Source organism: Piliocolobus tephrosceles, chromosome 3, assembly GCF_002776525.5.
Source record: "Piliocolobus tephrosceles isolate RC106 chromosome 3, ASM277652v3, whole genome shotgun sequence".
Lineage (NCBI taxonomy): Eukaryota > Metazoa > Chordata > Mammalia > Primates > Cercopithecidae > Piliocolobus > Piliocolobus tephrosceles.
The window spans coordinates 68,712,361-68,739,222 of record NC_045436.1 but is presented as its reverse complement, the minus strand read 5'-3'; the positions used below and the strand labels follow the sequence as shown (position 1 = coordinate 68,739,222).

Genomic DNA, 26,862 nt, shown 5'->3' with positions numbered 1-26,862 from the left:
GGGCTCAATAGATCCTCCTGCCTCAGCCTCCTGAGTATCTAGGACCACAGGAATGTGCCACCATGCCTGCCTAATTTTATTTTATTGTTTTTGTAGAGACGGAGTCTCCCTATGTTGCCCAGGCTTAGAGTTCTCTTTAGTAGAGGATTCAGAAAATAAACCAATAACCAATAGATATGTAACTGTAACTTTGTTGTATAGGGGAGGAGCAGTAGCCAACCATATGGAATTGGTCTGGTTGAGTAGAAAAATGTCTTCCCCCTGTATATTGGTCAAGGTTTTCCAGAGAAACAAAACCAATAGGAGGTGTGTGTGTGTGTTGGGGGGTGAGGGTGGTGTATGTTTGTGTGTAAAGAGAGAGGCAATTTATTATGGGGTTTGGCTCACATGATTTTGGAGGCTGAAGAGCTCTATAATATGCTGGTGTACCAGGGAAGCTGGTAGCATGGCTCAGTCTAAGTCCGAAGGCTTGAGAGCCTGGGAGACTGCTGGTGCAAGTCCAGAGTCCAAAGGATGCAGAACCTGGAGTTTTAATGTCCAAGAGCAGGAGAAGATGGGTGCCCCAGCTCTAGGAGAGACAGCAAATTCACCTTTCCTCTGCCTTTTTCTCCTATATATGTCCTCAGCCAATTGGATGATGCCTGTGACATTTGGTGAGGGTGGATCTTCCTCACTCAGCCTGTTGATTCAAATGCCAGCCTCTTCCAGAAACACCCCCAAAGACATACCCAGAAATAATGTTTTGCCAACTCTTTGGACATCTCTTCATTTTGTCAAGTTAACACCTAAATTTAACTATCACAAGCCACCTACCAGTGATATCATAGAAGCTAAAAGAAGAGAGTAATTCAAGAATAGTCACTTTCTTTAAATGTTACTAAGAACAAGAGTAAGATGGAGGCTGAGCTGTGACTATTTTGGCAGATTCTGTGAAACAGTGAGACAAAGACCAGATCTTAGGGCATTGAAGAATGAATTGGAGATGAGGAAGCAGAGAAAGTGAGTGAAGATGGCTGTTTTAAAGGAATTTGCTATGAAGGGAAGCAAAAAAGTAGGACTATGGCCAGTGGGAGATGTAGGATTAAGGAAGTATCTTTTAAAAATAAACAAACAAAAACAATAAGATATGACTGCAGAGCATGCTTGTGATTGATGGGAATGGTCATAGTGGGGAAGGGAGTGACAGGAGACCACTGAAGGAGCAACCTTTGGGGAGGTGAGAGGAAATGAGATCCACTGTGCATATGAAGGGAATTGCTCTTTGATACAACCAGTCATATCTCTCATTGTAACAACAGGGAAGGCAGAGCGGATTGAATGATTTCAGCTAGGTTTGTAGATTTGATGGTGTGGCAATGAGTAGCTTCTGCTCTAATGTTTCTGTTTTTCCAAATAAGTATGAAACAAGAATGGAAAGAAAGGGGTTTGAGAAGAGAGGGAAAGACAAGAAATACCATCTTGGAAAGTGGAAAATCAAGTTATGCAAGAAGTATAGCAGAATTGCTGTACATGAGGGAGGGTCCATTCAAAGTTTATGGTCATAAATTTAATGTGAAACCAATCAACCAATTCCGTAATTTTTTTCCAGCCACTTTGAGTTGCTCCATTCCCAGCACAGAGAAGGCATATAGCTGGATTCATCCAACATTATACTTTTGTGAGGTGAAAGCAATGATTGGAGACTGGAGGAAGGAAATTAAGGGTATTAGCAAGAGAATGAAGGGTCATAAAGGGAATTTAGGAAGGGAATTAAGAAGGGACTAAAAGCAGGAGGAATGTACAGGGAGTTTTGAAGGGGATTTTATTTATTCAGTTTACTCAGTCACTCAACAATTGAACTCCTACTATGTGCCAAACCTAGTTGTAGGCTCTGTATATATAATGTATTTATGAACAAGACTGACCAACTCCTCTTACAGAGTAGGGTGAGATGGACAATAAAGAATTAAAACCAGCCGGGCGCCGTGGCTCACTCTTATAATCCCAGCACTTTGGGAGGCCGAGGCGGGCAGATCATGAGGTGAAGAGATTAAGATCATCCAGGCCAACATGGTGAAACCCCATCTCTACTAAAAATACAGAAATTAGCTGGGCATGGTGATGCATACCTGTAGTCCCAGCTACTCAGGAGGCTGAGGCAGGAGAATCGCTTGAACCTGGGAGGCAGAGGTTGCAGTGAGCCAAGATCACGCCACTGCACTTCAGCCTGGTGACAGAGCGAGACTCCACCTCAAAAAAACAAAAACAAAAACAAAAACCAGTAAGTATAGTTTAAAGTCAGATATTTCTAAGGGCTGTGGAGAAACATAAAATAGGGTAAGGGGATAGAGAGCAACAAGTGGAAGAGGAGAGAGGTGGTGATTAATATCCCTTCCCAGGTGGCATCCTGGGAAGAGAACCTGCTCCAGTGAAATTAGCAAAGACCTGAATGAAACAAGGGACCAAGCCTTAAAAGAGCTGTGGGAGTAGTATGCAAGGCTGAGGGGACAGTGAGGGCTTTTCTATTTTTAAATGTCATCAGTAGTTGAATATTAAGCAAAAGAAGCCATGATAAACAAGGTATTTTTTCCTTCCTTATTGTATTTTTAATTGGTGTTCTTATAATACCATGACACAGCTGTTTTAAGCAAGTAGGTGTTATGCAAAGGTCATTAAAGTGAGCAACTGGTTCAGTCAAAAGTCTCATGTAAGTAGACCAAATGTTTAAAATAAATATAGATATACCCTATATGATCTATTAATGTCCAGTTTGACATTTCATTCTCCAGTGCCCAGCATTGGAATACCACCCATTCCAACTAGTAATAAGATTCAGTTGATATTTGTTGAATAAATTTTCATGCCTACATACAGTTTAACACTTAAAAAAAAAAACATCCCCCTCCAAGCTATTTCCAAAAAGTTCTTCTAAAGGAAGAGTTTGAACACAAGCCCAAGGTCTCTTTTGCCTTAAGAATGTGGGAACTTTCTTTACGTGGCTTTGTAAAAAATGCAGATGTAATTCACATACCATTGAAATTCACTCTTATAAAGTATACAATCTGCGGCTTTGTGTGTGTTCACAAAACTGCAGTCATCACCATTACCTAATTCCAGAATATTTTTATCACCCTACAAAGAAACCTCAGCTGGTCACGGTGGCTCACTCCTGTAATCCCAGCACTTTGGGAGGCCGAAGTGTGTGGATCACGAAGTCAAAAGATCAAGACCATCCTGGCCAACATGGTGAAACCCTGTCTCTACTAAAAATACAAAAATTAGCTGGGCATGGTGGTGCACACCTGTAGTCCCAGCTACTCCAGAGGCTGAGACAGGAGAATTGCTTGAACCTGGAAGGCAGAGGTTGCAGTGAGCCAAGATTGCGCCACTGCACTCCAACCTGGCAACAGAGTGAGACCTGTCTCAAAAAAAAAAAAAAAAAAAAAACCTCGTGTACATCAGACCTGTTAGCAGTCACTCCACATTCCCCACTCCCCCCAGCCCCTGGCAATAATCAATCTGTTTTCTGTCACTAAGTATTTGCCTATTGTGGACATTTCATTCAAGTGGAATCACACAATATATATCCTTTTGTGTCTGTATTCTTTCACTTAGCATGTTTTCAAGGTTCATTAATGTTGTAGTGGGTGTCAGTATTTTATTCCTTTTTATAGCTGAAGAATATTCTATTATGTGACTATACCATGTCTTGTTTATCTATTCATCAATTGATGGGCATTTGGATTGTCACCACTTTTAGGCTATTATGAATAATGCTACTGTTTGCATTTGTGTTTATGTTTTTGCTGTGGACATAAATTTTCAGCTTTCTCAGATACGTATGTACAAATATAAATGGCTTTATAAAGGTTTGTAAAATGTTTTATCTTAGTATTTCGTACTTAACTGCATAATATATGTTTTAAAAGAATAAGTTATCACCAGTTATTTGCTTAGGCTACTAGTTGAATTATTTAACTTTTCTCCAGAAATTGAAGTACCATGGGCCTTACAGGAAGGTGTTACCTGTGTCCTGTGGCTCTGCAGTCCCCTTGCTGGCTGCTTGCTGCACGCGTGGGGGCTGCTGTTTCAGTACCATTCTGATGGGGCACTGGGAACGCAACTCTGAACAGGTGCTGACATGTCTTTTCATCAATAAATAGTACTTCTTCCCTGAGCTAGATCTTTTATCTGCCAGTTCATTCTCGGACTGCTAAACTTTACTTTGTCTGTATTGTCTGAGTTTAAAGTCGTAAAACAAAAAGTAAATGTAATTCATATAGGTGACATTTGCAAATAGGAGTTTAGAAAAAATGCTTTCAGAGACTTATAGGGAATAGTTGACTGTCAGCCTTGTGCCCATTAATTCACAGAGACAGGACTGGAAAATAGAATAAAGAAATACTGTCACTTCTGTTTTATGCATAAGGAAGGAAGAATTATAGGCATTTATAAACACTCAGACAGTCATAGACAAAAATCAGACGTTTCTACTAATTTCCCTTAACAGCCTTATTTCTTTTCATCATATTCTAGCATTTACATACCAGTAGTTTAAAAAACATGTACAAGTATAAAGCATAATTGTGTTATCCAAGCATAGTCAAATTACACAATGGATTATGCTTTTGGCTCTCCTAAATGTCATGCTGGATATAGTTTATCCCTCTCACAGTGAGTCAGAAGCGGGAATGGGTTCATTCACTATTTCCAGAAAGCAGCTTACCACCAGCAGGTGCTGTAACTAGTGGGAAAGGGTTGGACCAGAATGCACACTTATTTAGGGATCTCTGAAATGTACCCTTTGGTACTTACATAAGGGCTACATGAGGCCACAGGCAGCTGAGAGTGTTGGCAGTACCTGCAGCTACTCCAGAGCTTAGAAGAGGCTTCCAATCCCCTATGCATCTGGGAATGTTTGTCCCTAGCACAAACCTGAGAACAGGTGCTGTGTACTGCTTTGTGGTCCAGACATGAGTCTCAGCTTTGCCACTGTCTATGTGATCTTGGACACATCACCTTAGAATCCAAGTCCCTCATCTGTAAAATCAGGGAGGCCGACTAGTTGACCTTTACAAAACTCTTTTGGCTTTAAAATGCTATGGCTCCACAACTTAGTGGTTTAAGATGCCAAGTATACTATATTGGAGATGAGTAATATATAAAGGTATTAAGAGCTCAGGCCCTAAAGTTATACAGAACAATCTTTGAGTCCCCTGTGACCTTGGGCAAGTTTACTTAACTTCTGTAAGCCTGCATTGTGTTAGCCTTAAAGGGGAGATAATGATAATAGTTCCTAGCTCATAGGGCTATTGGGGGTAAAAATGGCATTATAAATGTAGAGTCTTTAGCAGTGCCCAATACATCATAAGATTCAATCCTTATTAATAATAAGTAGTGTTGTTACTTTCTTTAGGGACATTTTATCCTAATAATATATTGCTCCCTTTAGAAATAAATGAATATAAGTCTAGCAAATTTTAGTAATATTGTGAAGTATATAGACTCAAATTATGTTTAAAAGATTATAATGAATTAGCCATAAACTAAACTTTTAAAAATATATGATTTAGATTATTGAATGGCAGGAATGTTGGGGAAGAAATGGGATATAGAGGATTATGGAATAAGTGAAAAAAATCTGACTTTCTCCTTAGCCTTCTTGTTGTCTATAATTTTCCTTTTATGTATTCTTTTCCTATCTTAATTTGGAGATGGAATCATCTATGGAAAGCTTATCCAAGTTAATGGCTATTCGGAAGTGAGGCTTTGCATTATTGAAACAACAAAACAAACAAGATTACCGTCATTTCTGCTCATCATGTAGGAATAAATAATAAATCTATACAGCTCTGCCTCAGCTGCCTCCTTATAATTTCTGCCATTATTTTGGTAAATGTTGTTTTGGTGTGAACCAAGGACTTGGAGGTTTAATAATTCTGGAAACAGATACTCATATATTCTTCCACAGGGTGTTAATACAAAACTATCACCATTTAATAGTAGTTTGCTAAACTATCTGAAGGAAATTGTTTAAGATCAAGTATGTAAAGAGTCAGAATCCATCTGTAAAACGTGGGGAATGTTGGCGACTTTAAGTTTGTTGGTTGATATTTTGGAGATTTAACTATTCACTTCTCAAAAGAAGAGCAAGCTGTCTATAGTGGATATGTATGTGATAAACTGACATAATAGTGCAGATAAGATTTTTAATGATCATCTCTGAATATATGTACTGTACATTTCTCACCTACTCCATCACCATCTTATCTTACTTTGCTGTTGTATATGACAAATAAGAGGAAAAGTTTTCACTGTATGTTACAATTTCACCAGCTTCTGATGTGAACAACTCAGTCCAGAAATGCTCTCTCTTAAAAACTGTTTTTCACTACCTTGTAATTTTTGGTTAGGGTAAATGTTTTTTAATCTCTAATGTTTCCTTTATACTTCTTTTGTAGGAGGCCAGTTATAAGAACTCCCTGCCCATCCTTTTAACAAGAGGCTTAGAAAGAGACATGCCAAAACCACCTCCAAAAACCAAGGTAAACTATGTTTGCTCTGTAGGCGACCACGTGAAAGGCGACCACGTGAAATCTTTAGCATGGTTCTTTGTTTTTTGTTGTCGTTGTTGTTTGTTTGTTTTGAGACAGAGTCTTGCTTTATTGTCCAGGCTGGAGTGCAGTGGCACAATCTCGGCTCACTGCAACCTCCGCCTCCTGAGTTCAGGCAGTTCTCCTGCATCAGCCTTCGGGGTAGCTCAGACTACAGGTGCACACCACCATGCCCAGATAATTTTTGTATTTTTAGTAGAGATGGGGTTTTGCCATGTTGGCCACACTGGTCTCAAACTACTGACCTCAGGTGATCTGCCTGCCTCAGCCTCCCAAAGTGCTGGGATTATAGGTGTGAGCCACTGCACCCAGCCAGCATGGTTCTTTATGCTCTCCTATTTCCATGTTCTGTTGCTTGCATTTCCTTCAACCCTTTCGGTTTTTCATTTGTTTATTTTTGCAGGGAAGTAGTCATGAGAGAGTGTTGTGGGAGGATCTGGTGGTGTAAAAGCACTTTTTGTATAGTACCTTTAATCCGTGGCTGCATTCAGCCAAAAATTCTTTGGATACTTCTATTATCGAACAGACAGTGATAATTTTTAGTAGATGGTTTTACTTCTGCTCAATAACAATTGCTTCTATGACACCATACCTTTTGCAGGAACATAGATGGAGCTGGAGGCTATCATGCCTAGCAAACTAATGCAGGAATAGCAAACCAAATACCACATGTTCTCACTTATAAAATAGGAGCTAAATGATAAGAACTATGAACACAAAGAAGTAAACAACAGACATTGGGACCTCCTCGAGAGTGGAGGGTGGGAGGAAGAAGAGGAACAGAAAAGATAAGTATCAGGTATTGGGCTTAATACCTGGGTGATGTACTGATATGTACAACAAACCCTTGTGACACATGTTTACCTAGTAACCTTCACATGTACCCCCAAACGTAAAATAAAAAATTTTGAAAAGAAATATATAAAAAGTAAAATGCCAAAATGTTTACTATTAAGAAAGAAAAAGGACCAGCCTGGCCAACATGTTGAAACCCCATCTGTACTAAAAATACAAAAAAAATTAGCCGGGATTGGGTGGTGGGCTCCTGTAATCCCAGCTAATTGGGAGACTGAAGCAGAAAGAATTGCTTGAACCTCGGAGGCAGAGGTTGCAGTGAGCTGAGACCATGCCTTTGCACTTTAACCTGGGGAACAAGAATGAGACTCCATCTCATAAATAAATAAATAAATAAATAAATAAATAAATAAATAAAAATTTTTCTAGCCTCCAACGCATAAATAAATAAATAAATAAAAATTTTTCTAGCCTCCAACGTAGGAAATAGTCAAGTGCAATAGATCTTCCTAGGGTACCTCTAAGCATAATAGAAATGCATGAGATGCATTTTCCCTTCTAGGCATAAAGTAAAATGTTCAGCTGTAATTTTTTAAAATAAAAATCACTTTATTGATGTTTCATAATTATGAAGTAACACATAATCAATGGAAAGTATTTACATAAATTTTAACAAGAAAAAATAAGGACTACTATAGATATGATAGCATTAAAGGCATTAATGTGTAAAATTTTGTTTCCCTTAGTAAGAAAAAATCCAAAATGCACATAATTGTTTTGCCAGTGAAAAGAAAAATTTCTTTTTTTTCTTCAACTTTGATTTTAGGTTCAGAGGTACAGGTGCAGGATGTACAGACTTGTTACATAGGTAAATGCGTGCCATGGTGTTTGCTGCACAGATTCCTACCATCACCTAGGTATTAAGCCCAGCATCCATTAGCTATTCTTGCTGATGCTGTCCCTCATCCTAAGCTACCCCACCGACAGGTCCCAGTGTGTGTTATTCCCCTCCCTGTGTCCATGTGGTCTCATGATTCAGCTCCCATTTATAAGTGAGAACATACAATGTTTGACTTTCTGTTCCTGCGTTAGTTTGCTGAGAATAACGGTTTCCAGCTCCATCCATGTCCTAAAAAGGACATGATCTCATTCCTCTTTATGGCTGCATAGTATTCCATAGTGTATGTGTACCACATTTTCTTTATCCAGTCTGTCATTGATGGGCATTATGGTTGATTCCATGTCTTTGCTACTGTAAGTAGTACTGCAGTGAACATATGTGTGCATGTATTGTTATAATAGAATGATTTATATCCTTTTGGGCATATACCCAGTAATGGGATTGCTGGGTCAAATGGTATTTCTGGTTCTAGATCTTTGAGGAATCAATACTCTCTGCCATAGTGGTTAAGCTAATTTACACTTCCACCAACAGTGTAAAAGCATTTCTTTTTCTCTGCAACCTCATCAGCATCTGTTTTTTCTTGACATTTAATAATAGCCGTTCTGACTGGCATGAAATGGTATCTCATTGTGGTTTTGATTTGCATTTGTCTAATGATCAGTGATGTCGAGGTTATTTTCCTGATTGTTGGCTACGTAAATGTCTTCTTTTGAGAAGTGTCTGTTCATGTCCTTTGCCCACTTTTTAATAGGACTTTTTTTCTTATAAATTTGTTTAAGTTCCTTGTCGACTTGATGTCAGACCTTTATCAGATGAATAAGTTGCAAACATTTTCTCCCATTCTATAGGTTGTGTGTTCACTCTGGTGACAGTTTCTTTTGCTGTGCAAAAGCTCTTTAGTTTAATTAGATTCCATTTGTCAATTTTTGCTTATGTTGCAATTGCTTTTGGCGTTTTCATCATGAAATCTTTGCCCATGCTTGTGTCCTGAATGGTATTGCCTATATTTTCTTGTAAAGTGTTTACAACAAATTTAAAACCCAAAACTATAAAAATCCTAGAAGTCTTTAATCTATTTTGAGTTAATTTTTGTATAAGGTGTAAGGGAGGGGTCCAGTTTCAATTTTTGGCATATGGCTAGCCTGTTCTCTCAGCACCATTTATTAGAGAATCATTTTCCCATTGTTTGCTTTTGTCAGTTTTGTCACAGACGAGATGATTTTAGGTGTTCGGTCTTATTTCTAACTTCTCTATTCTATTCCATTGGTTTATGTGTCTGTTTTTGTACCAGTACCATGATGTTTTGGTACCAGTACCATGCTGTTTTGGTTACTGTAGCCTTGTACTATAGTTTGAAGTCAGGTAGCATGATACCTCCAGCTTTGTTCTTTTTGCTTAGGCTTATCTTGTATGTTTGGTTCCATATGAATTTTACAATAGTTGTTTTCTAATTCTCTGAAGAATGTCAATGATAGTTTAATGGGAATAGCATTGAATCTATAAACTACTTTGAGCAGTATGACTATTTTCATGATACTGATTCTTCCTATCCATGAGCATGAAATGTTTTTATGTTTGTTTGTGTCCTCTCTGATTTCTTTGAGCAGTGGTTTGTAGTTCTCCTTGAAGAGGTCCTTTACTTCCCTTGTTAGCTGTATTCCTAGGTATTTTATTCTTTTTGTAGCAATTGTGAATGGGAGTTCATTCATTATTTGGCTCTGTTGTTGGTGAATAGGAATGCTATGATTTTTGCACATTTCTTTTGTATCCTGAGACTTTGCTGAAGTTGCTTATCAGCTTAAGAAGCTTTTTGGGTGAAATAATGGAGTTTTCTGGATATTGGATCATGTCATATGCAAATAGGGATAGTTTGACTTTCTCTCTTCCTATTTGAATACACTTTCTTTCTTTCTCTTGCCAGATTATCCTGACCAGAACTTCTAATATTATGTTGAATAGGAGTGGTGAGAGAGAGGGCATTCTTGTTTTGTGTCAGTTTTCAAGGGGAATGCTTCCAGCTTTTGCTCATTCAGTATGATATTGGCTGTGGGTTTGTCATATTATTATTATTATTATTATTTTGAAGTATATTCCTTCAATACCTAGTTTATTCAAAGTTTTTAACATGAAGTATGTTGAATTTTATCAAAGGCCTCTTCTGCATCTATTGAGATAATCAAGTTTTTTTTTTCTTTAGTACTGTTTATGTGATGAATCACATTTCCTGATTTGCATATGTTGAACCAACCTTGCATCCCAAGGATGAAGCTGACTTGATCATGGTGCATATACTTTTTGATGTGTTGCTGGATTTTGTTTGCCAGTGTTTCATTGACAACTTTTGCATCAATGTTCATCAGGGATATTGGCCTGAAGTTTTCTTTTTTTGTTGTATCTCTGCCAGGTTTTGGTATCAGGATGATGCTGGCCTCATACAGTGAGTTAGGGAGGAGTCCCTGCTTTTCAATTTTTTGGAATAGTTTCAGTAGAAATGATATCACCTCTTCCTTGTACCTCTGGCAGAATTCAGCTGTGAATCTTTCTGGCCCTGGGCTCTTTTTGGTTGTAGGCTATTTCTTACTGCCTCGATTTCAGAACTCATTATTGGTCTATTCAGAGATTCAGTTTCATCCTGTTTCAGTCTTGGGAGGGTGTATGTGTCCAGAAATTTAAACATTTCTTCTAGATTTTCTAGTTTATGTGCATAGAGATGTTTGTGGTATTCTCTGATTGTTTGTACTTCTGTGGGATCAGTGGTGATATCTCCCTTATTATTTCTGATTATTTGATTCTTCTTTCTTTTATTCTTTATTAGTCTAGCCAGTGGTCTATCTAATTTTTTCAAAAAAGCATCTCCTGGATTTGTTGATTTTTTGAAGGGTTTTTCATGTCTCTATCTCCTTCAGTTCCTCTCTGATAATGGTTATTGCTTGTCTTTTGCTCTCTTTGGGGTTTGTTTGCTCTTGGTTCTCTAGTTTTTTAGTTGTGATGTTAGGCATTTAGTGCTATAAATTTCCCTCTTACCACTGCTTTAGCTGAGTCCCAGAGATTCTGGTACATTGTTTCTTTCTTCTCATTAGTTTCAAATAACTTATTGATTTCTGCCTTAATTTCATTATTTACCCAAGTGTCATTCAGGAGCAGGCTGTTCAATTTCCATGTAGTTGTGTGGTTTTGAGTGAATTTCTTAATCTTGAGTTCTAATTTGATAGCACTGTGGTCTGAAAGACTGTTATGATTTCAGTTCTTCTGCATTTGTTGAGGAGTGTTTTACTTCTGATCATGGGATCAGTATTAAAGTAAGTGCTCTGTAGTGATGAGAAGAATATATATTCTGTTTTTTGTGGGTAGAGAGTTCTGTAGGTATCTATCAGGTCTGCTTGATCCAGAGCTGAGTTCAGGTCTTGACTGTCTTTGTTAATTTTCTGTCTTAATGATCTAATATTTTCAGTGGGATGTTAAAGCTCCCACTATTATTGTGTGGGAGTCTAAGTCTCTTTGTAGGTCTCCAAGAACTTGCTTTATGAATCTGGGTGCTCCTGTATTGGGTATATATATATTTAGGATAGTTAGCTAGTCTCGTTGACTTGAACCGTTTTCCATTATGCAATGCCCTTCTTTGTCTTTTTTATCTTTGTTGGTTTAAAGCCTGTTTTGTCAGAAACTAGGATTACAACCTCTGCTTTTTCTGTTTTTCATTTGCTTGGAAATTTTCCTCCATCCCTTTATTTTGACCCTATGTGTGTCTTTGCACAGGAGACAGGTCTCTTAAAGACAGCATACCCATGGGTCTTGACTCTATCCAGCTTGCCATTCTATGTCATTTAATTGAGGCATTCAGCCCATTTACATTTAAGGTTAGTATTGTTATGTGTGAATTTGATCCTATCATCATGATGCTAGCTGCTTATTTTACAGACTTGTTTATGTGGTTGCTTTATAGTATCACTAATCTGTGTACTTCAGCATGGTTTTGTATTGGCTGGTAACAGTTTTTCTTTTCCATATTTCGTGCTTCCTTCAGGAGCTCTTGCAAGGCAGGCCTGGTAGTGACAAATTCCCTTAGCATTTGCTTGTCTGTAAAGGATCTTATTTCTACTTTCCTTATGAAGCTTAGTTCGGTCAGATATGAAATTCTGGGTGGGAAATTCTTTTCTTTAAGATGTTGAGTATAGGTACCTAATCTCTTCTGGCTTGTAGAGTTTCCACTGAGAGGTCCATGGTTAGTCTGATAGGCTTCCCTTCGTAGGTGACCTGGCCTTTCTCCCTGGCTGCCCTTAACATTTTTTCTTTCATTTTGCCCTTGGAGGATCTGATGATTATGTATCTTGGGGTTGTTCTTCTCATGGAGTATCTTACTGGGGTTCTCTGGATTTCCTGAATTTGAATGTTGGCCTATCTTGCTAAGTTGGGGAAGTTCTCCTGGATGATATACGTTTTTCAGCATATGAAGTATGTTTTCCAACTTGGTGCCATTCTCTCATCTCTTTCAGGTACCCTAGTCAGTTATAGGTTCGACCTCTTTACATAATCCCATCTATCTCAGAGGTTTTGTTTATTCATTTTCATTCTTTTTTCAGTATTCTTGTCTGCCTGTCTTATTTCAGAAAGGGAGTCTCAAGCTCTGATATTGTTTCCTCCACTTGGTCTGTTCTGCTATTGATACTTGTGATTGCATTGTGAATTTCTTGTATTGTGTTATTCACTTCCATCAGGTCAGTTATGTTCCTCTCTAAACTGGTTATTCTGGCTATCAGCTCCTGTATTGTTTTATTATGACTCTTAGCTTCTTTGCAGTGGGTTACAACATGCTCCTTTAGCTCTGTGAAGTTCTTTATTACCCATCTTCTGAAGCCTACTTCTGTCAATTCAGCCATCTCAGCCTCCACCCAGTTCTGTGCCTTTGCTGGAGAGGTGTTGCAGTCATTTGGAGAAGAGACACTCTAGCTTTTTGAGTTTACAGCATAGAAAAACTTCTTTAATCCAAAATGTTTCATGAGGATTTGATCATTTGTTTGTCCACCCAAATGATTATAATTGGTAAAAGTAATTGTATTGTATTACTTTTGTATTACTTATTGTATTGTATTACTTACACCAAAAGTAATTATATTAGTTTTATAGCCCGACACTTTTCTAATCTGTAATCTTTTCATTTGAAGAGAATGCCTACTTACTAAGTATATATAATACTCCTAACTAGCCACCATGACATACATTTATTTATTTATTTATTTATTTACTTACTTACTTACTTACTTACTTATTTTCTTTCCATAAGTTTTTGGGGAACAGGTGGTAAGTAACCCAATAGTGGTGATTTGTGAGATTTTGGTGCACTCATCACCCAAGCAGTATACACTATACCCAATTTGTAGCCTTTTTTCCCTCAACTCCTTCCCACCCTTTCCCCAAAAGTCCATTGTATCATTCTTATCCCTTTGCATCCTCAGAGCTTAGCTCCCACTTACGAGTGAGAACAATGTTTGGTTTTCCATTACTGAGTTACTTCACTTAGAATAATAGTCTCCAGTTTCATCCATGTTGCTGTGAATGCCATTAATCCATTCTTTTTTATGGCTGAATAGTATTTCATCATACACACACACACACACACACACACACCCCAACCACAGTTTCTTTACCCACTCATTGATTGGTGGTCATTTGGGCTGGTTCCATATTTTTGCAATTGTGAATTGTGCTGCTACAAACATGCATGTGAAAGTATCTATTTGGATAATGACTTCTTTTCCTTTGGGTAGATACCCAGTAGTGGGATTGCTGGATAAAGTGGTAGTTCTACTTTTAGTTCTTTAAGGAATCACCACACTGTTTTCTGTAGTGGTTGTACTAGTTTATGTTCCCACTAGTGGTGTAGAAGTGTTCCCTTTTTACCATATCCATGCCAACATCTATTTTTAAAAATTTTCTTGTTATTAGCCACCATGACATTTATAGAGCTATGTTTTTTCCAGTTCTAAGACAATATATTCTCCAAACTTTTTTGAATTCACTGCAGGCAAAATTTTTTAAAACTCTAGTTTCTGATTTTAATAGGAAGTTACTATAAAAATAATTGTAATTTTATTTTCAAAGACAATTCAAGAGCAGCACTGAGCTATTACTTAGTGTTTAATTTATGGCAAGAGTATATGGTTTATTTTTAAAGAAATAAAAATATCTTTCCTAAAACTTATTATACTTTGATTTTTTTCTGGAAAATTATTTCAGCTATCTATTATGGTTTCCTTTCTTGACTCAAACTATTTTTTGTGTCTTTTTAACTGAAATATTTGCATGTCCAAACTTATAGATGATTAATTCAAATGTGTAGTAGAAATTTGGTTTACTGCACAATTAGTAAACATTCAGTGTCAAAAATATACTCACTAAACAAATGCATTTTGGGAAAAAAACGTGGGATTTGAGGAACATTTTTAGGTAGCACTTATGTATCAACTCCTTTGAGGTGATGAGACCTTAAATGAATCACTTCCTAAATGAAATATACTCTTGAAACTGGTCATAAAAATGTTTTGAAGTGATTCTATTACTCTCATGAAATTAGTCCCATTCGTAACATGTTATTTATGCAAAGAATCGTAATTAATGTGTACTTATTATCCTCCCTTTTATCTATCTGGCTGTATGGTTTATGACCAACTAATTCAATAGAGAAATTACTTCATTGGTTAAGTCTTGGTTTGTGACTAGTTTCTTTGTGGTCTTACATGGATAAGTTTAAGTTTACATGAACAAACAAAACTCCACTTAGTTTAGGGTGATAATCTTTGTAATATCAAATCTCAGAAATGAGGCAGAGCCTGTGAACTATAAGAGATTATTAAGGTACTAACTCTGTCACCAAGATTTTATCTTAAAATCTTGTTTTTCTCCAGTTGATCTTTGAAAACTAAATCTGAGAACACCTTCAAAATATGGTTAGTGTGCCCTTTCTAGGGTGACTTAGTGAGCTGTGAGGGTGATGCGTATCCTTGGTATTAATGGTACTCCAGTTGGCCTCCATTGCTGTCTTTCTCAGATGTCTCTAGTTACAGCTGTATTTGCCTTGGACAGTTAAGTATTTTTGATCCTTATATGGGCTAGAGATGTAAAATGGTAATCCAGAAATGGCTTATGTTCATTAGCTCTGGAGATGTCTCTGTCATCTAAGCCATCTATCCGTACGTGTGTTCCCTCTGACAGCTGGTGTCTCTGCTCTTGAGCAATGAGAAGTGTTATATTTCTTTTCCTTGGGTAAGAAAGCCACATCTTAATTTGAGTCTAGGATGAAAAAGATGATACTTCTATTACACAGTGCCATGTCACTTCTGGATGAGTAATGATTCCCAGCCCTGCTAGCTCAAGGACGTATTCGTGTAGCTATTCCATGCCCAATACTGCATAGACTATATATGCCAACAGATAATTGGAATGGATGACACAAAAGAGAACATCAAATAGATTTTTAGATAAAGAGGTATAGAATATAGAAAGACACAGCTCCTTGTAACACAGTGTAGTTGTTTGGAGAGGAGACAAAGTTTTCTTCTACCAGACAGAGGTGCTATGGCTCTAAGCCTCACAACCCATTTACTTTGCTCAATATGTAAACCCTGAAGAGGATCCAGTGAACTGAGGGAAGAAAACGATCTTCCTTCTCCTTTCGCTTGGGGTATGCTCTAGACTTCACACTATAGTTGCTGCGTTCTTAACCTTACCAAAAAACTCAAGGTAGGTCATTGTATGAGGATAAATATGAGATTTATTCAGTGCTAGTATGAAGGTATAAAATAACCAATGATCTATTTCCATTTTGACTTTTATCAGGGGATACAAAATGTACTGATAAATTAAAATTATAAGCACATGATAGTTTTGGTTAGTTATTAGATTCTCCTAATGCTTTCATAGATGTTTCTTTTATTAAACAGAGTCGTATTAACTATAAAATGTGGGATAAAGATAGTGTAGTTGCCAAGCAAACAGTTATGGAGTATAAGCAATTGTTAACTTGTTTTTCTTTTCAAAGCTTAATGTTTCAGGAACCATGAATCATTTAAGAAGAGATTTTATTCCATAATGAGATGAGATGTCACAGTTATTTTTTCTTTAATGCTTTTAAAAATGCCTGTGCAAAGTCAGCCAGATACTTAAAATAATACAAGGTTTTGAGAAAAGTTAGTGACCATTATAATTTTTTAATATACAGTTCATAAAATAACTTAATAAACATTGAATTTTACCAAGTTTCCAAGTTATTTTAAAATCAGTGTTAATGAGCATGCATACATTTTATGTTTCTTTCATTAACATATACATTATAATTAGTATTCTGCTTTTTCCAGTTAACATTATTTATGTTATAGGTTTCCATGCATCAACCTAGTTTGTATGCTTATTGTTTTAGTAAAAGTAATAGTAGTAATAGAAATAATACTGATGATGATGATAACTAGCATCAGTCAAGTGCCAAGTGTTGTACTAACTACTTAATGTATATTATCTCATCTAATAATCATAATATTTCATGTGTTGTCATATCATATTTAGCCATTTTGAATATTTGAGACTTTCTATAGTTATCATTAGTATAAAAAGCACAACTATGTAAGTGATAATAAAGAATAACTTTTGAATATGGAATAGTATTAGTTTCTTAGATTACCTATAGTAGAATTAAAGGATATAAGTAGCTTTATAATTAAAGGATATGACTGATGTATCCTAATGTACCATCTTTACTCTCTCATTTTAACACTATTGAAAAATTAAATTAGGCCAGGTGCGGTGGCTCATGCCTGTAATTCCAGTGCTATGGGAGGCTGAGGTGGGTGGATCACTTGAGGCCAGGAGTTCTAGACCAGCCTGGCCAACTTGGCAAAACCCTGTCTCTGCTCAAAATACAAAAATTAGCCGGGCATGGTGGCACACACCTGTAATCTCAGCTACTCAGGAGGTTGAGGCACGAGAATTGCTTGAACCTGGGAGGCTGTGGTTGCAGTGAGCCGAGATCGTCACTGCACTCCAGCCTGAGTGACTGAGTGAGACTCTGTCTCAAAAAATAAAAATTAAAATTAATTAAAATTAATACTTATCATTTCTGTGCATGTTATTATAAGAACACTGCATATCTATATATCTATACATCATATATGTTATAGTTTTGCAGGTTTTAAAACATTATATAATAATAGTACACAGTGTGTTGCCTTCTGTGGCTTCCTTTTTTTTCTGTTCAATATGCTGTCAATATTAACTTTCAGTAAGAATATGGTTGTTGTTCAAATTTTTCCCCAGTACTTAGATTGTCTCCAATATTTAAGTCACTTCCAATAGTTTGCTATTACGAACATTTTTAAGTGAATAATTTTCACGTGACTCATTCTGTGCACATGTGGAAATATTAGATCGTAAGCATGTGCATCTTTAACTTGTCAGGATGTTACAAATGCTCTCTTAGGATGTTGCATCAATTTACATGCTAACACGTGTATATGATTGCTTCCATTTTTCACATCCTCATCAGTCCTTAGTAATAGGAGTTTCTGTTACTATTTTTCCTCAACCTAATGGTTATAAGATGCATCTTGCTATTGCCTTAATTTGGATTGCGCTAATTTCTAGTTGTGCCAGAGACACTGAATATCCATGTGTTTCCCAGCTCCTTTGCAGTTAGGTCTGGCCGGTCAACTACTTTCAGTCAATATAGTCTTACTTCGGGAGCAGGGAATTCAGAAGCTTTTGCATAATTCTTGAACTGTTTCTTTTTTTTTTCTTTTTCTTTCTTTTTTTTTTTTTTGAGACAGAGTCTCACTCTGTTGCCCAGGCTGGAGTGCAATGGCAAGATCTCCGCTCATTGCAAGTTCCGCCTCCCGGGTTCATGCCATTCTCCTGCCTCAGCCTCCCGAGTAGATGGGACTACCGGTGCCCGCCACCACGCCCAGCTAACTTTTTGTATTTTTAGTAGAGACAGGGTTTCACTGTGTTAGCAAGGATTGTCTCCATCTCCTGACGTCATGATCCGCCCACCTTGACCTCCCAAGGTGCTGGGATTATAGGCGTGAGCCCCCGTGCCAAGCCTGAACTGTTTCTTATTGTACAGCAGCTACACAGTGGAGCATGGACCTTTTAGTTTCTTTATGGAGCAGAGCTCCCTGTCAACCTGCATTGGATTTGTGTCATGACCAAAAAATAAACTTCAGTTTTGTGAAGCTACTGAGATTTGGGGTTTAATTTGTAACCTCATCATAATGAAGTCTATCCTGATTAATACAAATGGGCAGCTTTTCATATGTTTATGTTGTCATGTGTTTGTTAAGCTTTGATCGTATCTGTGGTGATTAATTTGTGTGCTGCTTTCTTCTATCACTGACAGTTTTACTATTGGATTATCACTTTTTAAATGATTTGTAAGAGTTTGTTAGCTGTTATCAGTTGTATGTATTCAAAGTGCCTTTTCTCAGTTTTTTGGTTTTCTTTTCACATTGAATGTAATACCTTTTAATGTATAGAAGATTTTTTAATATGATCAAATAAATCAATATCATATCAACTAAAAATAATGTAATATCAGCAAAAAATGATGAGCATTGTTTATTCTTTTTCAAGCCTTTTATCATTTAACTTGTTTTCTTTTTTTCTTTCTTTTGGTTTTGTCCTACTGTGTTGGTAGTGCTTTCAGTACAAGGTTGGGTAAAAGTGACGATAGCATGACCCCTTGACTTGCTCGCAGATTTTAAGGGAAAATTTCTACATCTGACTTTTAAGTATGATCTTGGCACTTAAAAAATAATTATTTTAGAATGCTAGACACATAGTGGACCCTTAATAAAGGCTCGAAAGTGAACAAATTATTCAACTGCTACTTTTATTTTGTATGAAAGTAGTTAGCATCAGTATTTTTGTTGTTGTTTCTTTCTTTTAGAAGACAGGATCTTGCTCTGTCTGTGGCCCAGGCTGGAGTACAGCGACTCAGTCTTAGCTCACTGAAACCTCAGCCTCCTGAGTTTAACAATCCGCCTGCCTCAGCCTCCCAAATAGCTGAGACTACAAATGGCCACCATGCCCAGCTAATTGTTTTATTTTTTGTAGAGACAGGGTCTCACATCCTTGCCCAGGTGGGTCTCAAACTCCTGGCTTTAAGCACTCCTCCCACCCCGGCCTCCCAAAGTGCTAGAATTACAGGCTAAGCCACTGTGCCCAGCCAGTGTGTTTTTATATCTGTTTTCCTTTATATATCTGCTTATTACTGGCATTATGACATTTGCTGTGTGTGGTAGTTATGCTTTATGACCTTAAGGAGGCTCTCTCATATCTGTAGTTTGCTAAGAGTTTTTGTCTTAAATGAGTTAAATTTTAGCAATGTTTTCTTCTGCATCTGTTAAGATAATTGTATGGCTTTTCTCTTTTACTCTTTTATTGTGAGGAGTTTTATTGATAGATTCTTCTAACCTTCAACCAAGATTGTATCACAGGAATAAACCAGTTCTCAACCTGGCCTCGATACATATTTTTAAATATCTTATGGGTTTTGAGTAGCTGATTTTTTGTTTAGTATGGTTATATCCATGTTTCTAAGTGTGTTTTGTTCTACATACTTTTGGTATAAATGTTGTACAGCCTAATAAAGTGAATTGGAGAGAGTCCCTCTTCTTTTTTTCTTATTCTTTTTTCTTTTTCTTGAGGCAGGGTCTCACTGTCTCACCCAGGCTGGAGGGCAGTGGCATGATCACAGCTCACTGCAGCCTCAATCTCCCATGTTTGTGCCTCCCAATTCAGCCTCCTGAGTAGCTGGAACTACAGGAATGTGCCACCACACCTGGCTAATTTTTGTATTTTCTTGGAGAGATGCAGTTTTGCCATGTTGTCCAGGCTGGTCTCAAACTCCTGAGCTCAAGTGATCCACCTGCCTCAGCCTCCCAACGTGCTGAGATTACAGGCGTGAGCCGCCGTGCCTGGCCCAAGTCCCTTTTTTCTAATCTCTGAAACAATTAAGATTGGGACTATCCATTGTTTTAATATTTGGTAGAATGTACTGATAAAACTTTCTGGGTCTGGTAGTGTTTATTGGCTTATTTGTTTTTGATGTTTTTGTTATTTGTTTTGGTAAACTGGCTTTTAACTAATAATTTCTTTTATGGATATAGGTCTATTCACGTTTCTGTTCTGAATTTGTTTTGATGAGTTTTCTAGGAAATTATCTATTTTAAGTAATTAATCAGCATAAATATTTAAATGTTAACTCTTATTTTAAAAATATTCTCTCTGTAGTTACAAGCTTCTTTTCATTTGTAGTATTCTCTTTTGAGACCTCCTCTTTTTTGCTCCTGATTGGGCATGCCAGAAATTTGTCTATTTTAATTATACTTTTCAGAGAACTAGCTTTTATTTTGGTTGATTCTCTACTCTATCTTTGTTCCCCATTTCACTGATCTCTGATTGTTATTTCCTTTCTTCTCTGCATCTGTTGTCCATATGGAGACCTTTGTTTTTTTCTGTCTGTCGGCTTTTCCTCCACAGACATATATTTTAAATATGATTCTTATGTGTTGTGATATTGAAGCTTAATTACCAATTCCATGAGTGTATTTGCTCTATCTACTAAAAGTCTCTTTTGAGGTGTTGAGTCTTTCCAGACGCTATAAGCATTCGTAACCCTAGGCCAAGGAATAAAAGGGACTGTATGAGAGTCTCTAGATCAGTGCTGCGGGGAAATTCAGTGCATATCCAGCCTGTTCTCCCTGGTTTGGAGGATCCAGCTTCCTAAGAAACTGGGTTTAGATACCTGACCCCTGACCTACCCTGGACCTGAATCATCTCCTCTCGCATATCTTCCCTGCTTTGATAGGCACCCTGAAGCTTAGGCTCAGTTTGAACATTTCATCCCATCTATTCTATGCCAGGTGCTGGGATGCAAAAGTGAATAGCTGCTGCCTCTTATCTCAGGCTGGAGACCAGACAGACATACAGGCAACTAAATGAAAATATCACGTGTGCTGAACTGATTTTCTGACCTCCAATATACCTTTGGTTTCACCTTCCTATTTGACAAAGATCCAAATTATCCTGGTTGCCCTTATTTTTCATTAACCGTAAAGTTCTCACTGACTTCTGTGTTCCAGTTTCCCTTCGTTTGCTCTGTTCTACAATTATGACCAATGCCTAGCCAAGGTTTTTAATGCTAACTGCTGTAACAAACATCCCCATTAAAGTATGGGCTATGTTCAAAATCAGTGTGTTTCTCAGTCCTTTCACAGTCTGATGCAGGTAGAGTGGGATTCCTAGGTAGCAAGACCCTAAGCAGTGATTCTGGTCACAGGCTGCTTCCATCTTCTACCTGTGTCATCTGAAAACATGGCTTCCGAAATGGGCGCTGTAAAAGAAAATAGAAGGCATGTGCAAAGTTGAAATGGTAACTGAAAAAGAAAATAGAAGGCGTGTGCAAAGTTCACAGGTCCATAACTGCGACAGCACAGAAGTGATAACTTGTCCCTTCTACTTACATTCCAGAACTCATTAACATTCTTGGAAGTCTGGGAAATGTCGTCTTCCAGTGAGCACAAGAAGAGGGAATGAAATAGGAGTTGATGAATACATAGTATTATTGCCACAACTCACGCTTCTGTTTGCCACCTATATTTTTCTATTTCTTTTATCATGCAAGAAACACATTTACTCCCTCTACAAAGATGAAAATCCAAAGAACCAAGCAGTCATTACAACCAGCTTACAAGACCAGAATTTCTTGGTGATACATGAGTACTCCATCTGGTCTAGACATGGCCCTTCTCAGTCTGAGAATCTATGAAATAAGAAGATGAATTGCCTGTCCCTCCGTCCACACACATATCGCCATATACAAACGGGACAGTATAACAACACTCAACAATCCCATTCACACTTCAGTACACACACACACACACACACGCACACGCACGCAGAGAAAGTAGTGGAGGCTCCCTGATTAGACCTAAATTCTGTTTCCTGTGAGGAATTCCGTTGTCTGTTTTCTTTCTGGCTGCTGCCTTCACCCTCTGGAATTCCCCTCCTTGTCATTATTCCCCTGGGAGTGGGTATAGGGAGTGTGTTCCTTCAACTGTGCAGCTTGCCTACTGTTCATGAAAGTTTGGTGACTCGATTTTTTTTTTTTTTTCAGATGGAGTCTCGCTCTGTCTCCCAGGCTGGAGTGCAGTGGTGCTATCTCAGCTCACTGCAAGCTCTGCCTCCCAGGTTCACGCCATTCTCCCGCCTCAGCCTCCCAAGTAGCTGGGACTACAGGCGCCTGCCACCACGCCTGGCTAATTTTTTTTTATTTTTATTTTTAGTAGAGAAGGGATTTCACCATGTTAGCCAGGATAGTCTCAATCTCCTGACCTCGTGATCCGCCTGCCTCAGCCTCCCAAAATGCTGGGATTGCAGGCGTGAGCCACCACACCTGGCTTCGAGGATTGTTTTAAGCCTTGAACGACAAAGGCTTGTTTAGTCTGGGCTGATTTATTTATTTATTTACTTGTAATGATAGTCATGGTAGTTGCTTAGTTGGTTTGTTGTGGCTTGAAGGAAGTTGACAGTAAGTTCATGCAAAAATGTAAAAATTGACTTTTGATCTGTTTGCTCTCAGTCAAGTGCATGTGCCAGCTATAATACCGTAAGTAGCATTGACTTTTCCTCTGCCTTTCAAATCTCGAGAGAAATCCTCTCACTGGAAGACACTTACCAGAATCCTACTGGCAGAAGATTCTGGGAAATACAGTTTCTGGGCTTTAAGCCTGGGAGTGCAAAGCTATCTTATAAAAATTATATGAAATTATGTTTCAAATAAGCAGAATAAACCATATGTGCTATTCAATTGATTAGAGCTGGCTTCATGGAGGAGACAGAATTTAAGTAGAAAATTTAAAAAGAAGAACTGGAAACTGGCCAGAGGAAAGATTTCAGTTAGAATGACATAAACAAAGAACATAAGGAGAAAATGAGCATCATATGCTTTGAGCAGAGTTGATAGACCAGTCTATAATGGGTAGAAGGTTGATGAAGGGAAGTATTAGAAGATAAATTCTGAAAAATAGGCTGCAGCCAAATTGTAGAGTGGTTTGATTTTTAAATCTTGCATAAAGATTGCTTTGCTGTCTGACAAAATTTACTAAACAAAATCAAGAGCAAACAAACATAAAATAAATTTAAAGAAGGAAGGGAAATTTATTTTCTTGTTTCAGAGAGGTTTTAGAAAAATAACAAGAAAGGCACATATGGACCAGGCGCGGTGGCTCACACCTGTAATCTCAGCACTTTGGGAGGCCAAGGCAAGCAGATCACTGGAGGCCAGGAGTTTGAGGCCAGCCTGGCCAACATAGCGAAACCCTGTCTCTACTGAAAATATAAAAAAATTAGCTAGGCATGGTGGCACACATCTGGAATCCTAGCTATTCAGGAGGCTGAAGCAAGAGAATCACTTGATCCTGGGAGGCAAAGGCTGCAGTGAGCCGAGATCACGCCACTGTACTCCAGCCTGGGTGACAGAGGGAAAAAAAAAAAAAAGGGTACATATGTGAACAAAATGATAATTACCAGAGAGTTAGTTTTTGCTGGGTCAGATGACTAGAGAATGAAAGATCTTTGGCTTCAAAGTCTTACAAAAGCAACTGTCACTTAATCGTAATGTATCCTTGAGCTCATTACAGAAGATTTAGTTACCTCAGTATTCTAAAATTTTTTTTTGTTTGCAGTTTATCTTCAAGTGGATTTTTCAAAAATTTATTTATTTATTATTTCAGTAGGTTTTTGGGGGAACAGGTGGTGTTTGGTTACATGAATAAGTTCTTTAGTAGTGATTTCTGAGATTTTGGTGCACCTATCACATGAACAGTGTACACTGTATCCAATATGTAGTCTTTTATCCCTTACCCCCTCCCACCCTTTCCCCAAGTCCTGAAAGTCCGTTGTATCATTCTTATGCCTTTGCATCCTCAGAGCTTAGCTCCCACTTATGAATGAGAACATACGATGTTTGGTTTTCCATTCCTGAGTTACTTCAATTAGAATAATGGTCTCTGATTCCAAATTCCATCCAGGTTGTGGTGAATGCCATTATTTTGTTCCTTTTTATGGCTGAGTAGTATTCCATGGGTAATATGTATACCATACTTTCTTTCTTTTTTTTTTTTTTTTTTTTTTGAGACAGAGTTTCACTCTTGTGGCCCAGGCTGGAGTGCAATGGCATGATCTCAGCTCACAGGAACCTCTACCTCCTGGGTTCAAGTGATTCTCGTGCTTTTCAGCCTCCCGAATAGCTGGGATTACAGGCATGCATCACCACGCCCAGCTAATTTTTGTTTTATTAGTAGAGACGGGGTTTCACCATGTTGGCCAGGCTGGTCTCAAACTCTTGACCTCAAGTGATCCACCCACCTCAGCCTCCCAAAGTGCTGGGATTACAGGCGTGAGCCACTGTGCCAGGCCTATATACCATAATTTCTTTTTTTCTTTCTTTTTTTTTTTTTTAAAGATGGAGTCTCACTCTTGTCGTCCAGGCTGGAGTGCAGTGGCGCAATCTTGGCTCACTGCAACCTCCGCCTCCTGGGTTTAAGCGATTCTCCTGCCTCAGCTTCCCAAGTAACTGGGACTACAGCCGCGCACCACCACACCTGGCTAATTTTGTAATTCTAGTAGAGACGGGGTTTCACCATGTTGGCCAGGCTGATCTCAAACTCCTGACCTCAGGTGATCCGCCCGCCTCGCCTCCCAAAGTGCTGGGATTACAGGTGTGAGCCACCATGCCCGGACACCATAATTTCTTTGTCCACTCGTTGATTGATAGGCATTTGGGCTGGTTCCATATTTTTGCAATTGCAAATTGTGCTGCTATAAACATTTTTATGCAATTATTATTTTTGTTTAATGACCTATTTTCCTCTAGGTAGATACCCAGTAGTGGGATTGCTAGATCAAACGGTAGATCTACTTTTAGTGCTTTAAGGAATCTCCACACTGTTTTCCATAGTAGTTGAACTAGTGTTCATTCCCACCAGCAGTGTAAAAGTGTTCTATTTTTACCACATCCATGCCAATGTCTATTTTTTAAAAAATTTTTTGCTTATGGCCATTCTTGCAGGAGTAAGGTGGTATCACATTGTGGTTTTGATTTGCATTTCCCTGGTCATTAGTGATGTCGAGCATGTTTTCATATGTTTATTGGCCATTTGTATATCTTCACTTGAGAATTATCTATCCATGCCTTTAGTTCACTTTTTGATGGGATTGTGTGATGTTTTTTCTTGCTAATTTGTTTGGATCCTTGTATATTCTGGATGTTAGTCCTTTGTCAGATGTATAGATTGCAAAGATTTTTTCCCACTCTGTGGGTTGTCTGTTTACTCTGTTAATTGTGTCTTTTGCTGTGCAGAAGCTTTTTAGTATAATTAGGTCCCATCTATTTATCTTTGTTATTGTTGCATATGCTTTTGGGTTCTTGGTCATGAAGTCTTTGCCTAAGCCAATGTCTGGAAGGGGTTTTCCAATGTTATCTTCTAGAATTTTTATGGGTTCAGGTCTTAGATTTAAGTCTTGGATCTATCTTGAGTTGATTTTTGTAAATGTTGAGAGATGAGGATCTGGTTTCATTCTTCTACATGTGGCTTGCCAATTATCCCAGCACTATTTGTTGAATAGGTTGTCCTTTCTCCACTTTATATTTTAGTTTGCTTCATTGAAGATACATTGACTGTATTTGGCATTATTTCTGGGTTCTCTATCCTGTTTCATTGGCCTATGTGCCTATTTTTATACCACTACCATGCTGTTTTGGTGACTATGGCCTTATAGTAAAGTTTGAGGTTGGGTAATGTGATGCCTCTAGATTTGTTCTTTTTGCTCAGTTTCGAATTGGCCATGCAGGCTCTTTTTTCGTTCCATATAAATTTTCAGATTTTTTTTCTAGTTCTGTTGGGAACAATTGGTGGTATTTTGATGGGAATTGCATTGAATTTGTAGATTACTTTTGGCAGTATGGTCATTTTCACAATACTGATTCTACCTATCCAAGAGAAGAGGATGTGTTTCCATTTGTTTGTGCCATCTGTGATTTCTTTCAGCAGTGTTTTGTAGTTTTCCTTGTAGAGGTCTTTTACCTCCTTGGTTAGGTATATTCCTAAGTATTTTTTTTTTACAACTATTCTAAAAAGGGGTTGATTTCTTGAATTTATTCTCAGTTTGGTTGCTGTTGGTGTATAGCACAGCTACTGATTTGTGTGCATTAATTTTTTTTCCTGAAACTTTGCTGAATTCATTTATCAGTTCTAGGAGCTTTTTGGAGGACTCTTTAGGGTTCTTAGATATACAATCAGATCATCAGCAAATGGCGACAGTTTGATTCCTCTTCAGCAGTTTGGATCCACTTTCTTTCTTTCTTTTGTCTAATTGCTTTCAATTGTCTAATTGCTCTGGCTAGGACTTCCAGTACTATGTTGAATAGAAGTGGTGAGAGTAGGCATCCTTGTCTTGTTTCAGTTCTTAGGGAGAAGGCTTTCAACTTTTCCTCATTCAGTATAATGTTGGCTGTGGGTTTGT

General features: G+C 37.9%; 1 protein-coding gene across 1 annotated transcript in view; it reads left to right on the top strand.

Annotated features, from left to right (window-relative positions):
• FAM13A (family with sequence similarity 13 member A) overlaps nucleotides 1–26,862 on the top strand; it is a 325,132-nt gene that overhangs the window by 146,262 nt on the left and 152,008 nt on the right. Inside the window, exon 6 of the mRNA XM_023195427.2 lies at nucleotides 6,441–6,524. Coding sequence (XP_023051195.2) covers nucleotides 6,441–6,524 — 84 coding nt within the window. The remainder of the gene's footprint in view (nucleotides 1–6,440; nucleotides 6,525–26,862) is intronic.